This window comes from Histomonas meleagridis (genome assembly GCF_020186115.1).
Source record: "Histomonas meleagridis strain 2922-C6/04-10x chromosome Unknown contig_68, whole genome shotgun sequence".
In the NCBI taxonomy this organism is placed as follows: Eukaryota; Parabasalia; order Tritrichomonadida; family Dientamoebidae; genus Histomonas; species Histomonas meleagridis.
This window is the reverse complement of record NW_027150909.1, coordinates 773,545-788,551: the sequence shown is the minus strand read 5'-3', so window position 1 is coordinate 788,551 and position 15,007 is coordinate 773,545. Positions and strand designations below refer to the sequence as shown.

At 29.7% G+C, this 15,007-nt stretch overlaps 6 protein-coding genes across 6 annotated transcripts; 2 read left to right on the top strand and 4 right to left on the bottom strand.

Moving 5' to 3' along the window:
• Positions 1–2,630: 2,630 nt before the first annotated feature.
• GO595_008598 (ribosomal protein S19e) lies at positions 2,631–3,077 on the bottom strand (the record flags this gene model as incomplete). Its single annotated transcript, XM_067922190.1, has 1 exon — positions 2,631–3,077. One exon carries the CDS (start codon positions 3,075–3,077, stop codon positions 2,631–2,633), a length of 447 nt encoding a protein of 148 aa, XP_067771364.1.
• A 355-nt stretch (positions 3,078–3,432) lies between these two features.
• GO595_008597 (uncharacterized protein) lies at positions 3,433–5,236 on the top strand (the record flags this gene model as incomplete). Its single annotated transcript, XM_067922189.1, has 2 exons — positions 3,433–5,140; positions 5,220–5,236. 2 exons carry the CDS (start codon positions 3,433–3,435, stop codon positions 5,234–5,236), a joined length of 1,725 nt encoding a protein of 574 aa, XP_067771363.1.
• A 3,134-nt stretch (positions 5,237–8,370) lies between these two features.
• On the bottom strand, positions 8,371–8,949 carry GO595_008596 (uncharacterized protein; the record flags this gene model as incomplete). Its single annotated transcript, XM_067922188.1, has 1 exon — positions 8,371–8,949. The coding sequence occupies one exon, from the start codon at positions 8,947–8,949 to the stop codon at positions 8,371–8,373; it is 579 nt and encodes a 192-aa protein (XP_067771362.1).
• A 2,746-nt stretch (positions 8,950–11,695) lies between these two features.
• GO595_008595 (uncharacterized protein) lies at positions 11,696–12,946 on the bottom strand (the record flags this gene model as incomplete). Its single annotated transcript, XM_067922187.1, has 1 exon — positions 11,696–12,946. One exon carries the CDS (start codon positions 12,944–12,946, stop codon positions 11,696–11,698), a length of 1,251 nt encoding a protein of 416 aa, XP_067771361.1.
• A 60-nt stretch (positions 12,947–13,006) lies between these two features.
• Positions 13,007–13,602, bottom strand: GO595_008594 (small GTP-binding protein; the record flags this gene model as incomplete). Its single annotated transcript, XM_067922186.1, has 2 exons — positions 13,007–13,311; positions 13,386–13,602. 2 exons carry the CDS (start codon positions 13,600–13,602, stop codon positions 13,007–13,009), a joined length of 522 nt encoding a protein of 173 aa, XP_067771360.1.
• A 270-nt stretch (positions 13,603–13,872) lies between these two features.
• GO595_008593 (uncharacterized protein) lies at positions 13,873–14,721 on the top strand (the record flags this gene model as incomplete). Its single annotated transcript, XM_067922185.1, has 1 exon — positions 13,873–14,721. The coding sequence occupies one exon, from the start codon at positions 13,873–13,875 to the stop codon at positions 14,719–14,721; it is 849 nt and encodes a 282-aa protein (XP_067771359.1).
• Positions 14,722–15,007: the final 286 nt, after the last annotated feature.

Genomic DNA, 15,007 nt, shown 5'->3' with positions numbered 1-15,007 from the left:
TAAAATTTTACTTAAAAATTCTTTTTGTATTGCAGCAGCAGCACAAACAGATTTATTGAGTTAAACACAACATAAAATGCAATCGACTTCGCGAAAAATTGGATCGAAAAGGCTCTTATCAAAAACAAGTATCGCCGAAGTAGAACAGTACTTAAAGCCTAGTAAAATGGATTAGTTTCATTCTAAAATATTAATATGATTTTTATACAATTTGTTTATTCTTTAGTTATGGTTTGAAATTTCAAAGTGCACTTCTTTCATTGAAGATATCATACGCTATTTGATAGTTTCCTCAAAATGGTTTTTAAAATGTTGTATAAAAACTTTACAACATTCATTAAGTTCTTCTGCTTGTTTAAAGTCCCGTTTCTATGTATCAGAAAAAATGTATTCACTAACACTTATTTCTGAATCAAATCTATCACTTTTATTATTATATTGCCCTATAAGAATATATTTCCTACTGTTAAGCTTTTGTGTATATAATATAAATACAAAAACAAACAATGAAATAACGCCAACAATGACTACGAAGAAACCAAAAAATATGTTTGTAATAGAAGAATGAGTAGTAATATGGAAAACATGAGTTCCATCATTAATAATTTTTCTTTTTATTGGTGTTTTCCATTTAACATTATTGTTAATTGGTAATATATTAATGGTAAAAGAAGTATTTAAGGAAGAATTGAATAAATTATTATATATTACATTTTTGTAAATATCAAAACCATTTCTTTCATCTTCTTTAATTGTTATTAAATCTAATACACTTGAAAACATACAATTACTAAAGTTGAGATAATATTTTGATTTTAATTGAGTTTTATCTCCATTACTTAAGTCATATATTGCAAAAACTTTAATGGTTTTATCACATAGAAACAAGCAGTTATCAATTTTAAACTTTATATTTAATTCATCGTTTTCACCTGGTAAAAATCCACTTATATAACTTGGATATTTCCCTATGAGAAAACTTTTAGGGTTATGGATGCCAACATTTTTTCTAAATATTACACAAGATATTGATATACCATTAATGTCATTTTGGTAACCAGAAAATTTATCATATTGAATTAATGAACTATAATAATATTTCATATTCTCAAATAGAGAATATCTTACATTTGGTGCATTTATTCCATTTGATGTAAATCGAAATCCTAAAGCTAATGATTCATTTTGTTGTTTTTTATTATCAATATTTGAAATATTTACATTTTTAATAATTGATGAAAATAAACTAAAATCAAATGCAGAAAAAACTCCATTTCCTAAATTTTCATGTCGAATATTTTTCATCAATATTTCACTAAATGAAAGTTTCATGTTTATTTTTAAAGATTCTTTATATAAATCAAAATGAATAGGATTAAATTTCATGATAATTCCGAAAAAATATTTCCCGCCTTTTAAATTGCAATTACTTATCTTAATGTTATCAATAAAGAGTTGGGAAATATTAATATTTCCACTAAAGTTTCCCAATTTACAAGAAGATTCAATCAATATACAATTTTCAATATGCCCAATAACAAGATGATAAAGCTTATTATTTTTAAAGATAACATTAATAGCATTGATATACATAAAACAATTCATTTCTCCACATGTAGTATAAACATAATGAATTAAGTTATCTTTAAACACAATATTGGTATCCTCTAATGAACTAAATGATTTTTTATCATTTGAAGTTAATGAAAGAAATGCATGTTTTAAAATCAACATTTCAAATTTGGAATTCCATATTTTTGCCTGATTTAATGAATTTGCATTAATAAGAGGATTAATTAAATGAGAAACATGAATATTTAACATAGAAAATTGATATGTTTTTGATATTTTTGGTAACTGGAAAAAAGGAGATTCACCAAAATTATTTGCTAAAGCAACATATAATAGAGTAAAGTTAGATAGAAACATGATAATTCCCTTGAATTGTTTTTTTCGTTCAATACTTAAAATCTTTTATAAAAGGCTGTAAAAAATAATTTATATAAATAAAAAAATGATATAAAAAAGACTTAAATTATATAAATATAAAAATGTTTTATTTATTCTGTGAAACATATAAAATAAGGTACAAAACAAGGGCACAATGACGACACTTTTTTCATCAAGAAAACAAAGTGTAATTCAATGAATTTATCCAAAAAGTAGAAAAATAATTTATGATATCTTTTACGAAATGTGGTGATTTTCATTTGTTATTGGTTACCAAAATTGTAAGAATTAGAATTTATATTATTACCTTTTTCACTAAGCAATTGGGCTATTTCTGTTTAACCCGATCTTTTTGCAACATACCTTGATGTTTGAAATTACCAAAATAAATATTTTAGTGTTTGCTGAACCAATAAATGCACGTTTTCTTTATTTAAACTGATAAAAATTTCTCAAGTTTGTAAAATAAGGAATGTTTTATCGGCACATTGACCCACCCTGTTCATGGTTGGAATAAGGAAAAGGAGAAATAGCGTTTATATGAACTCTCCTGTTATCAGGACCGTGTTTTCCATTTTTAGGGAGCAGTTTAGTATTAAAAATAGTGAAAAATCAAAAGCAAAGAAAAGATCGAATATTCGATCTACTAAATTATTAAAATAGAATAGAATCAATTGGATTTACTGTTGTGAGCGGATTTCTTTGGCAATAAGGTCGAGTTGCTTTTGACCCTTTGGTGTGATAACACGGCCACCTTTTTCATCCTTCTTAACATAACCAATTTCTTCTAATTGTTTAAGCATAGTGCGAACAACTTTACCACTTGCTTGAGCAAAGTGTCTTGGAGCAGAACCATAATTCTTGTTTCCACCGAATTTGTTACGGAGATATTGAACACTTGTGCCTGGGTGAAGGTATACAGTGCGAGCAACAGCAGCTGTACGTGTGTACCACCAGTTGATTAAGCATGGTGGCATTTGCTTAAGATGACCAGTTTTGACTAAATCGGCCCATTTTGGTGCTTCTACAAGGTGATTTGTTTCAAGGTATTTAGAAAGTGCTTCGATGAAGGTGTTAGCTGCGACGTCACGAACATTAACTGCTTTGATATTGCCAGCGCCAATCATTTGATAAAAGGGGAGGCCAAACAGAGTCTGTGAATTCCGATGTGAGAGGAAAATGCTTTAATTTTCAAGTTGAAATCTAGTTTTGTTAAAATTATTAGAATGTTTAGAAATAAGACTTCGATCTGACAACAATATTATCACTCAACATGATATTTATTAAATTATTGTAATTCATTTAAATTTATTTCTTTTTTGTTATATATTCTGAATATTATTTTGCAGTTGATAAAAAAATGTTTGACATTAAACTATATGAAGTTAGAAAGAAACAGACAAGTAAAAAAAACATGTTTTTTCTGAGGCATAACGATAGAAACCGCAAATTTATCGTACTGGAATATTTATCAATCATTGAATGGAAGAATTAATTACGACTCTGGTAGGATACACAAAAATAGAGTACTTACACCCCACCGAACAAATATTAATGACTTCATTAGTTTATTTTGAAGAACTACTACCAGATAAATATGATGATTCATTATTTGAAAAATATGAAAAAGTTCTTCTACAACTCTTTATGATAAATAAGGGTAATTTAAGTTGCTCATGTTCCACACGAATAGGAAGTTGTTTATTAGCACTTTATCAAAAAACAGATCCACCAAAAATCTGGAATTTAATTACTATGGTTGTTTCACATCCAAACCCGTCAATCATTTATGCCACTGGTTATATTGTTGATAAAATTGGCGTACATGTCAAATCAATGATTCCAGGTTTAGTCCAAAAACTTCTTGGCATGACAAAAGATTTAATGTATCCATCCACGTATGCACTTTGCCAATGTTTTAAGCGGGATCATAAAGGCCTTCAAAGTTATCTAAAGAAATCTCTCTCATATGCCAAGAAAGGATTTCACACACAAAAGAATGAATCCCTTAAACTCATTTCACTCAAACTTTATCGTACACTTCGTAAATGTGACAATTATCCGAGCAAGCAAATCTTAACAATTATTTTTGACCAAATGAAAAATCCGGAAACTGTACTTATATATGACCAATGTAGTTACACCGCCTCCAAAATCATCGCCACACCAATAATTAATCTTCCAACAGATGATTCCGCAGAGTCAGACTTCGGCATCCACAAAAACACTAAAGCGGAGAGCGCAGTGGACAAAGCGCTGCGATCTTCGTTTGCGATATTCAGAGAACATTCGGAATATTTCCCGTCACTTTTGTACCATTTCCTCAATTTACTGAACCCACAGATCATATGCAAAAAGTTGCCGCTTCTATTCAAACTTGTCAGAACCGTTTCGCAAGAGGAAGTCTATCAACTGATGTCACTTTTCGGGCCTGATGTGAAAAAAGAACTTTTCAGCGTCGTTTCGAAGGAGAATCCGCCGAGTGGCGCTCAGTTAAGTTTGTTGATGGACTTAAACTATGACTTTTCAGCTGTCCGTGAATTGGCGGCTTTAGCATTACAATTATCATCTGCATCACATTTAGCTTCACGAAAAGCGGCATCGAACTTCTTTAAGAAACTCGCAGAAAAATACCCAGAACATGCATCGCTATATTTGGAAACATCAATGTTATATTTGGCGACACCACCAGAAGATAATCCAACAATTGAACAAGACTTACGTGGATTTTCATTGATTGCTTCAAGTATATTAGCCGGGTCGCGATCTCCGAACTTTATGGCGAACAAAGTTGCGAAGAATATTTCAATATTTTTGGATAAGGCATTAGGCATCAAAAATGTCTTTAACACATACACTGCGTCTGCGTTTAAGGTGATGACATATTTGCCGAGTTATATGATCAAAAAGGATTTAGTGGCAAATGTGATATCCCAATTTACCAAATCCATACAAGGGATGGATCTGAACGCGCTTATTGACGGCAAATCGAAGCAAATCATCAAAAGGTTGTCCACGTCGATCTGTACCTTTTTATCAGTTCATAATAATAATTCGGAATATTCGAAGTTTTCGCAAATGTTTGTGAAACTTTCGTATTCTCCATTTATCCGTTCGAAGAAGTTGATCATTGCCATCATTAAGGCGACTCCGAAGATCATTTCGAAGAAGGAAATTAAGTATTTAATTAGTGAGCAATTAATTAATAACTTCAATTCCATTCGTCCGCGTAAAGACTTCATACGGAATTACATTAAATATCCGATGAGTGAAGTCCATCAATTAATTAAAATCAATGCTTTTCGATTCGAACGATTTGGTCGTAGTACGCAATTTGCGGAGAAATTAATTTCTATATTTCCAGATTTTGTTGAAACTTTTCCTAATGACACATTAAATTTATTCATTAATAATCAATTACGTAACTTCCATAATTTGATATTATTATTTTCATTAATAGTATCAATGTCATATAAAACATATGAAAAAGTATCATATGAAAACATTGAATATATCTTTCGGCAAATGAAAGAAGACAATGGGTTATTTGTTAATCAATTAATTGCAGAATGTATTGGTAAATGGAGTAAAGTTCATACAGATAAAATCGACAATATATTAATGTTAGCTAATTCTATTGATCTTAAGTCGAAATGTTTAATATATTCTTCATTATTTTCATTATTAAAAATAGCAAATAATTCATTGATCGATATGATGCATGAATTAAATAACATCGCAATAAATTCACCATATTGTAGACCTTATGTATTTCATGCATTATCTTCGTTATATAGTTCTTATCCAGTTGATTTAGGCGCAATGAAAGTGACTGATATCCAATGTCAAATTATATTTAATATGATAAATTCAAATGATCATTTCCCAAATGCACTTGAATTATTATCATTATCAAATGCATTTGTTAAATTATTACCTATTTTAACACCTCAAATCCAAGATATTCATTCAAGTATTATAGTTTTAATGAAATTAATATTCCAATGTTTTAAGTTAATTACTATGCCTTTTTCAAAACATATTATGTATAAAACAATGAAATATATTTTCGCATTTGCTAAAGATTTAATTGATGAAAAAGAATTAAATGTAATCGAATTCCCTTCAAGTAATTGTTCACCAATATTACAAACATTTGCTTGTGGTGCATTTTCTTATATGTTACATGTGAATAAATCGAAAAAAGATTATTTCGATTTAATTCCTCGATTATTTATCTTGTTACAAAAAACTAATGAAAAAGATGTAAATGATTTTATAATATCAATTTCTAAACAATTCTTAAATAATTTTAATAATGATAATGATCGTAATAAACTTATCGAATGGATACAAATAATTAAAACAATTTTGTCAGTAAATAAATTACCATTAATAGGTCAACAAATTATAGAATCAAGTGATAAAGTAAAACTTTGTATTCTTCAAGTAACAAATTTAATTATTCCAGTTTTGGCTGGTGCTAAACCTTTGTTAAATGAATCATTGGATGATATAATGACTTCAATTACAAGAACAACTGAAACTAAAGTCAATATATTAATGGAAAGTGTATTCCAATCATTTTCTTTAATCATTGATAACTTTAAAGATTTTACTACTGATTGTGGTACTAAACTTTTGGAACTTTATGAACCACAATTCTCTATAGCAACAAGAATTGCATTTCAAATCGATTTAACTTATAGTTGTCATTTCATTATAAAATATTTGAACTTCCAAATGGATAATAATAATTTCGAGAATATTTATAAGGGATTCATCGAAGAATTATCGAAATGTAATCAATTAAATCCTTCATATTTCGAAGTGGTTTCTTATATGTGCGTTTTAGCACGTGAAAATGTGAATTTGATTAAATATGTAAAAGAATTCGGTAAAGATTTCATTCCACAAATTTGTGAAATTGTTTCAATATCTATGGCTTTATGGAAAGGTGATCCAGATTATAATGAAACTGCAGAATATCGATTGAATTATTCCGATTTTTATGCGAATATGATTGTCTCTTTAATATGGTTACAATATATCTTTGATGTTAATATATTGGATAAGGATTTGATTTTGGAATTCTATTTGGATGAAATGAAAAACTCGAAGGAATATTGGAGAGTTTCTGCTGCTTTTGATGCTATTTCTACTCTTTTCACTTGTTATAAAGATGATGTTCCTAAGGAGAAAATTAATGAGGCTATAAATATTGCGCAAAAAGCTAAAGATATTTCTCCAAAATTATCACAAGTGATTCTTCCTAGGTTTTTGCAATCTTGTACTTTGGTTTTAGAAGGTGATAAGCCTTCAGAATCAAATTGGAATCAATTGTTCTCATTCGCGATTTCTTCAAAATTTAATTTGAAATCATTCGCGTCACTTTTGTTTGATGGGAGTATAGAAAATTTGAAAGAAAATTTACACAAAATATTTGAAATGATTACAAACGCTTTTGAAAACAATACGATCAACAAAAATGAATGCATCGCTTTCTTCACAATTCTATTTGAAAAATCAAACGAAATTACGGTTGAATTATTGAGACTAATCACGGGGCACTCCAGCAAACCGATGACTCCTCTCAAATTTGACTTATATAGAAAAGCATTGAAAAGATGTAATCTAAAAAATGATAAAGATATTTTAGAATTAATATCATTGTTCCTTTGGATTAATTTCAAGAAAGGAGGTATGAATGTAATAGCACAAACTTTAATCGATAACAAAGAAATTGGAATTGATATATTTACATACAAAAATTTTGCTTATATTTTAGAACTTTGTATGAATGATAGTATTAACTGTGCTGTTTATTTGCAATTTTCAACTTTCGGGTTCCAAATCTATAAACAATCAGATTCTAAAAATGATCTTTTTGAATCAGCTGTTTCAAACGTCGCATTAAAATCTTTGGTGCAATGGGGAAATGACGTCCAAAAAGGACCTGAGATTGTTTCCAACTCTATAAATTTGATTTTGTTAATCGATAAGGAAATCGTTCGCAAAAACTTTTCGGAGTTTTCGGCAAATGAACAAAAATCATTTGTCGAAGTTGTAAAGAAACAAATCACAAAAATGGAAACAAGGAACAAAGTAAGGTCACTAAAGACATTCTCACAGAACACAAGGAGAAACAGAGAAGATGATTTGGAATGGCAGTCATTGGATGATGATTTCGATGATTAAGTATTAAATAAACGCTTTTTTTCTTTTGTTATTTCTTTGAAATTACTAACGAAAATGTTCGAATGATTGTAAACAATTATTTTTGGAGAAAATGGGACAAAAAATTCGAGTTGATCATTTAAAATTATAATTCCATCCAAATTGAAACACAGTTATTGTTGTATAATTATCTTCAAAAATAGAAAATAATAAAAGTGAACTAAAAAAAAATATTTTATTTATTTATGCGTTGACAGAATTAAGGTAATCGCGAAGTTCATTTGCACATGCTTTTGTAATATACCGTCCTTCAATAATAACTTCTGGTCCAAGAGTAAGCTGCGGAATATGTTTTTGAAGAATTCGTAGAACTGACTGCAATTCTTCTGGTGTGCGCAAATGTTCAATTCTTTGTTGAAGTGTTTCAATTCGTTTTTGCCCTGTTTGTGGTGGAATCTTTGACGATGCCAGTGACAAATCATTTGACGATAGAGGATCTAAATTTGGATCGGGTAATGTTTCAAATTTAATAATCATTGCCTTGAATATATAATTAATTTTACTAATCAGTTTTTTAACTTTCATGTAATTCTCTTCCTCTGGTGATCTTGGGATGTTATATATCTTGTTGGTAAACCATTGACTTAATTCTTCAAGAATCAATTTTTTAACATTTGTTTGATCTGGCTTAGGTTCAAGAAGTAATCTAACATCAAGATAAAAGTCAAATAATGATGCATAATTGTTGGATTGAAGTTTTTGTTGAATAATAGAAGGTGATATCTCTTGATCATTATCATCATCACTTAGAAATTTCGCCATTGGTCGATCAATGAGCTTTTGGAATAATTTTATTGATTGATTTTGTAAGTATGTATTCATTTTTTTTTTTTTTGATTTCAGTTTAATAATCTTGTTGGGTTGGATTTATATATATAAATATATTTTGAACTTTTTTCTACCTATATTTTTTGTGACTCAGTTGCTTAGAGCATCGAAAGAAACATCCGTGGTTCAGATCTCTGCAGAGTGATTTTTTTATTTTCCTTCAAATTAAAGGAGAAAAGTGATATAAAATATACTTTAACCAATGCCAAAGGATTCTGAACTTCTAGATTATGAATGTTTACGAGGAACTACTATCGAAAGCTGTGACAAAAACTTTTATCTTATAGTATTACTTGTTGTTCAAATAATTGTTTCAGCTATTTTAATTTATTTTTTAACAACATATGCAAGAAATTTCTTTCTTAATTCAACAAAAGCAAACAAAAAGCTGGTGTTTTTGGTTTTACCAGGATTATTTTATTCTATTGCCAGCGGCCTTCTTTGTTTTTTTCCATATTATGATCCTGGAGTTCTCTATTTGTTTTCAGCTAGTTCTATTCTAAAATGTTATGCATATCTTGTTGCCACTGATCAAGTTATTTTTCTCATACGTCTAGCACATTCACGATTCTCAGAAATTTTACGATTTCTCATGTTCTTTCTTGTTGTTATTAACATTGCTTACTTCTTTCTCATTATCTTTCAAATCTTCGGCCTGCTTGGTAAACTTCACAGAGTTTTTTTCCAATTTGCCTCTATTGTAATAGAGAATACTTCAATCACATTATATACCTTTACATGCATCTATGGATTTGTTCTTTCGGAACAAATCGAATGGATACTTTCTCCAAAATATTTTCGGGTGATGAAATATGTGATTTTTACCAATACAATTTTATGTTTTTTCGGAATTGTTTTAAATGTTTTAGATGATTTTGGTCAAACCGAAACAATATTTAATGTTTTCTTTGTGCTAAACGACTTAAGTATTAAGTTTCGTCGACACGTAACACTCGGTGTGACTTTGCTCAAAACGTTTTTGTTTGGTAATGTTCCGGTGTTAATAACTGTTCTGTCAATGCTTTTCATGAAGCCAGGTGATGAAAATACTGAAGACCTAAAGAATTCTTCGAACTCAGATCCTGATGTGGAACAAACCATTTTGCATGAAAAAATAATTTAAGAATGTTTTGGTATAGCTACGGTAAGAAAAATCAAATTTGTAATATGTTACTAGACATATTACACAACGACTATATAAATATTTATCATTTTTTATTATTTTCGTTTAGGGTGCCCTAAAAGTGCAAAGAACGTTAATGCATCGAAAGTTAAAATAAATGCAAAAATATTATCGTTGTATTGAAAGTTCTATCGTGTTCAGTCGTCGGACTCTCGTTCGGAAGCATTCTATGGAATTAAAAGTGATGATAAAAATTCAAAATGAGTGGGAAATAATTATTTTTATCAAACAGAAAATTTTTTGTTTAAACATAGGTTTAGATTTTCAAAATTTGGGTGGGGCATTAACTATTACCTTTAAATCAAGTATTTCGCGTCCAATATTAAAGGCGGATTTAGTGCAATTAATTTCATCACATCGAATGCAAATCATTTGAATAATGCACAAATCAATGCAACAAATAGAATATACACATCAACTTCTAATAACATCACTTTTAATGGAAATAATTCCATTACTGTACATGAAACTAAAGGAGATGACTTCTTATTACCAAACGATGTACAACTTATGTTTAATCCATACGTATATTCACCAACTAAAATTGTGATGAATCCTCAAGATGGTGTAACACAGCCAAGGTCATTGATATTGTATATAGAAGAATATGGATTTTTGTTCACTCATCAAATATATCCAAAATACTTTGATTTTCGATTCTTTGATCAAAATCATTACCAAGGAAATGCAACACTTGGATTTGATTTTGTCTGTAATTGGGAAAATGTACAAAACTTTAAATTGGATATTCGCATTACAGATGAAAACAAGGAATATCTCGACTTGAGTGGAATTCCAAAAAACATTAATTATACAATAGGAAATGATAAATTATTTGAATTGAATCCTGGCTCAAGTAGATATGGAATCAAAATTGGTATGAAATCTTATACTATCATCGCATTCATCATGGCAGTTATGACTTTCCTAATTTAGTAAATTCTGGAATTAATTTATTTCTTTTGAGGTGAAGTCATCTTGGTACGATAGGATGACAAATGTAATTCAAAAAGTTTAAGCAATTCAGAGGAAGAAACTGTTTCTTCTTGAATTCCAGTGTTCGAGTACAAGAAGAACGTGAGAAGCGCCTCGGACAACATTTCACTGATTATAAAAATCGTAAACATCCAGGCAACGCAAATCTATAGATTGTGGCCATTTAAGAAAATAAAAAATCTACCGGTAATTTGACTTAGTTTGTTTCACTAATTTTTTTTTTTTTTGAAAAATCTGTCTTGGGGTAAGAATGAAAATTTCGTGGGCTTAAGGAGAAGCTGTAGAAGAAAGATAAGTATCACATTTTTTGTTTGCATACATAAGTGCCGTTTGAAATGTTATTTTGAAACTTCATATTGTTTCTTGTAGCATACAATTCATTGCAATGTTTAACGTTAAACTCAAAGATGTTTATATAAAATATAATTTTAAAAGAACTGTTCTTTAACTCAATTATATCAGAAGTGAAAGTATTTATAATATTTAAAATATAATTGTTTATTAAATTGATTTCAAAACACTTCGAATCGATGCAAGATATACACGGTTTGGAATTCTTATTTTGTTTTGCTTTATTGGCTCGAATAATCCCCAATTGTTATAATATTTAACCACGTCAATATTTGATTGGTCAATCTTTATTTTTCCTTTAGATGAAATTTTCTTCAAAAAGGCAACTCTATCGTTCACTTCACTCTTTTGACCGTTAATTGTCGCTTTTAGTATTTTTGTTGTCAGTTTTTGCTGAATCCTTTCAACGGCGTTTTCGTTCGAAAATCCATCTCGAACTAAGTCATGGAATTGTGCATAGAATTTACCATATCCTTCAAAGTTATCCCAAAGGAAATTGAAGACTTTTTGAGGCCAAACTCTTTCAAGCTTGACAAGAATTTGTTTTGCAGTTTCTTGATCAAATCCGTTGATATACACAACACGATAAAGATTTGACTTGGATAGTATTGGTTGGTTTGAAAGAATGTTTGGTATTTCAGCAATGATTCCCATATTTTGTAAATTTAATGAATATCCATCACAAAATGTCATAAATGGTTGGAATATAGTTGGATTAATAGCAAGAATAACAATGTTGAGGAAGTTTGAGTAACGATTAAGAGTGGTAAAGAAGAGATCGAAATTTGCATTATTTGGAATGGTAACTGTTGAGTTGAGATATGCAAACATTTTGTTTAAGAGAGGATCATTGAACAACTCTAAAGGAGAGTTGATGTATTTAATATAAGGACATTGCGTTAATAACTCAGTTTGATTTATTGGCTGTCCATCAAAAAGTTGAAAACCTTTGAAAACAGCACTAAGAAGGAAGTTTGCTATTTCACGTTGAGAATTATATGATGATATTTCCTGGAAATCAAACAAAATTGGAACATGTCCAGATTGATTGATTATGTTTGCAAAGTCGTAAAGACTACGTGTTTTTCCATATCCATTATCGCCAGTAACTACAAGTATTTGATCGTGTGTTGTTAAACCAACGAAAGTTTCTAATGTTTTTTTGTAAATCCGATTATATATATAAGGAATTGGTAAATATTTTGACCTTGGAGGAAGCCTTGGCCTAAATATGATTCCAATGATAATTGCCAGTGTAATAACACCTAATATGATCAATACCATTTTTTTAAAAGAAAACTCTTTTTTCTTTTCTTGGGCCTGAGTTGGCGCTTCTCCTTTGCCAACCGATTCTTGAGCTTTTAGCTCTTCTGGTTGATTCTCTTCTTTTGTGCTTGTCATGAATGTCACTTTTCTCATTACGATCAAAAAAAATTGAATTTTGAATACATTTTTTTTTTATTAGCAACAACCTCCTGAAGTTGTGTTATCGACTGTATCTGGATCTATCATTGGCGTATCATCATGTGGCTTTTTCTTGTAGAATTCAATTGCACAAATTTCAAGAGCACGAAATGCATTTTCGACTCCAGACCCTGTTTTTGCACTTGCAGAATAGTACTGTCCTCCAACAGAGTAGCTATAGTTTGTGGCTTCTTCTTCAGTAATTTCAGCTGTTAAATCTTCTTTATTTCCGACAATTATAAAAGGGATATCTCCTTGTTGGTGAAGGAAATCAACCCATTCGTCTAACGCAGCAAACGATTCTCGTTTAGTTAAGTCAAAAACGATAAGTGCCGCAGATGAATCTCTTGCATAGAGTGGAGTTAAGGAGCGATACTGGAGTTAAAGAAAAAAGATACTTTTTCGGCGCCTGCTGTATCCCAAATTTGGAAACAATATGTTGTTCCATCATAGTTTTCTCTTTTTGTTTGTGCAACTCCACCAATTGTAGGAGCTGCATCAGGTTCAAAAGTATTTGATAACCAATAGTTTAGAAGGCTTGTTTTCCCAACAGATTGATCACCAAGAAGGACAACTTTGATTTGAGGAACCATCCTTTGATTGACACTTTTCGAGAACGATGCCCATTGAAAAAAAATTTTTGACAAAAATTTTTGTCAACTTTTCATCCGTAGAACTCCAACAAAACCGAATTGAAAACATAACATTTAAAGAAATTTTCATACAAAAACAATTTCCCATCTTGCTTAGCTAAATTTTCAGTTCAAAAAATGTAAATAGAGCAAGAAAAAAAATATAAAATCTTTGACAATAAACGGGCGTTTAACCGATAACGATAGACAGTTAAACGTACGGAAAAACAAATGGATAATAACTTGCCTGCTTTTGCTAGAGCACTTCAAAGGAGAAGGATGAATCAAACATATAATACTTCTCAAAGAAGGAAGCCAGTAGAAAATGATTCATTTTCATCTGATAATTTAACCAATTCACCTCCAAGAAATTCAGCACAAACTATTGATCCTCAATACATAAAATATAAGCAAACAAAAGATGATGAGGTTCAAGCACTTAAAGATAAAATTGCTGATCTTGAACAAGAAATTTCAATTTTATCAACAGAAAAACTTAAAATCCAAAAAGATCTTGATACTGAAAGACAAGTATCTGAAAGTCTTTCTAAACAAATTGATGAAATTAGGGAAGAACTTGAAAGTGAAAAGACCAAAAATGAAATATTAAAAGAGCAAGTTTCACAATTGGAATCATTTATGGACAACAAACAACAGCTTTCGGATGCCAAGGAAACAGTAATACAAAGAATACAACTTGAATACCAAGAAGTTATGAAAGATTATCAAAACTTACTTGCAACAAATTCAACACAAGCAAGTCAACTTCGCCAAGCCAGGCAATACATAAACGAGCTTGAACAAGAAATTGAGTATTTAAACAAATCTAATAGAAGATCTCAATCCAATAACAATGTAAATCTTCCACAAGACGATTTCGATTATTGGTCTAAACCAGACAAAGAATTTAATACAAGCAAACAGGAACTCTCTTTTGAAACGTCGCAGAAAAATAATGCATTTTATGAAACACCAAAAAAGAGAGATAATTTTGATACTAACTATCGAGATGAATTACAGCAAAGTCGGCGACCACGTGTTGTTAAATCAGCTCTTGTTGATAATATTGTTTTTGGTTAACCAAAAATGTAAAATTTAATAAATGTGTTTCTATTTGTGTTTTCATTGTTAAATTTTTTTTTTTTTTTTTTTTTTTGGTTAAAAAATTATAATTAAAGCGAGTAATTTTTATTTCTTTTGATTTTATGATTTTTATTTTCATTAACTTTCATGCTATTGAAGTAGCTTAACAATTTCATGATTACCTTTGGAAGAAGCAATCATAAGAGCTGTTTGGAAATTCATAAATAAATTCCAAATTAATAAAGAAAACATCAAACATATATTAACATTCCACAAAATAAAA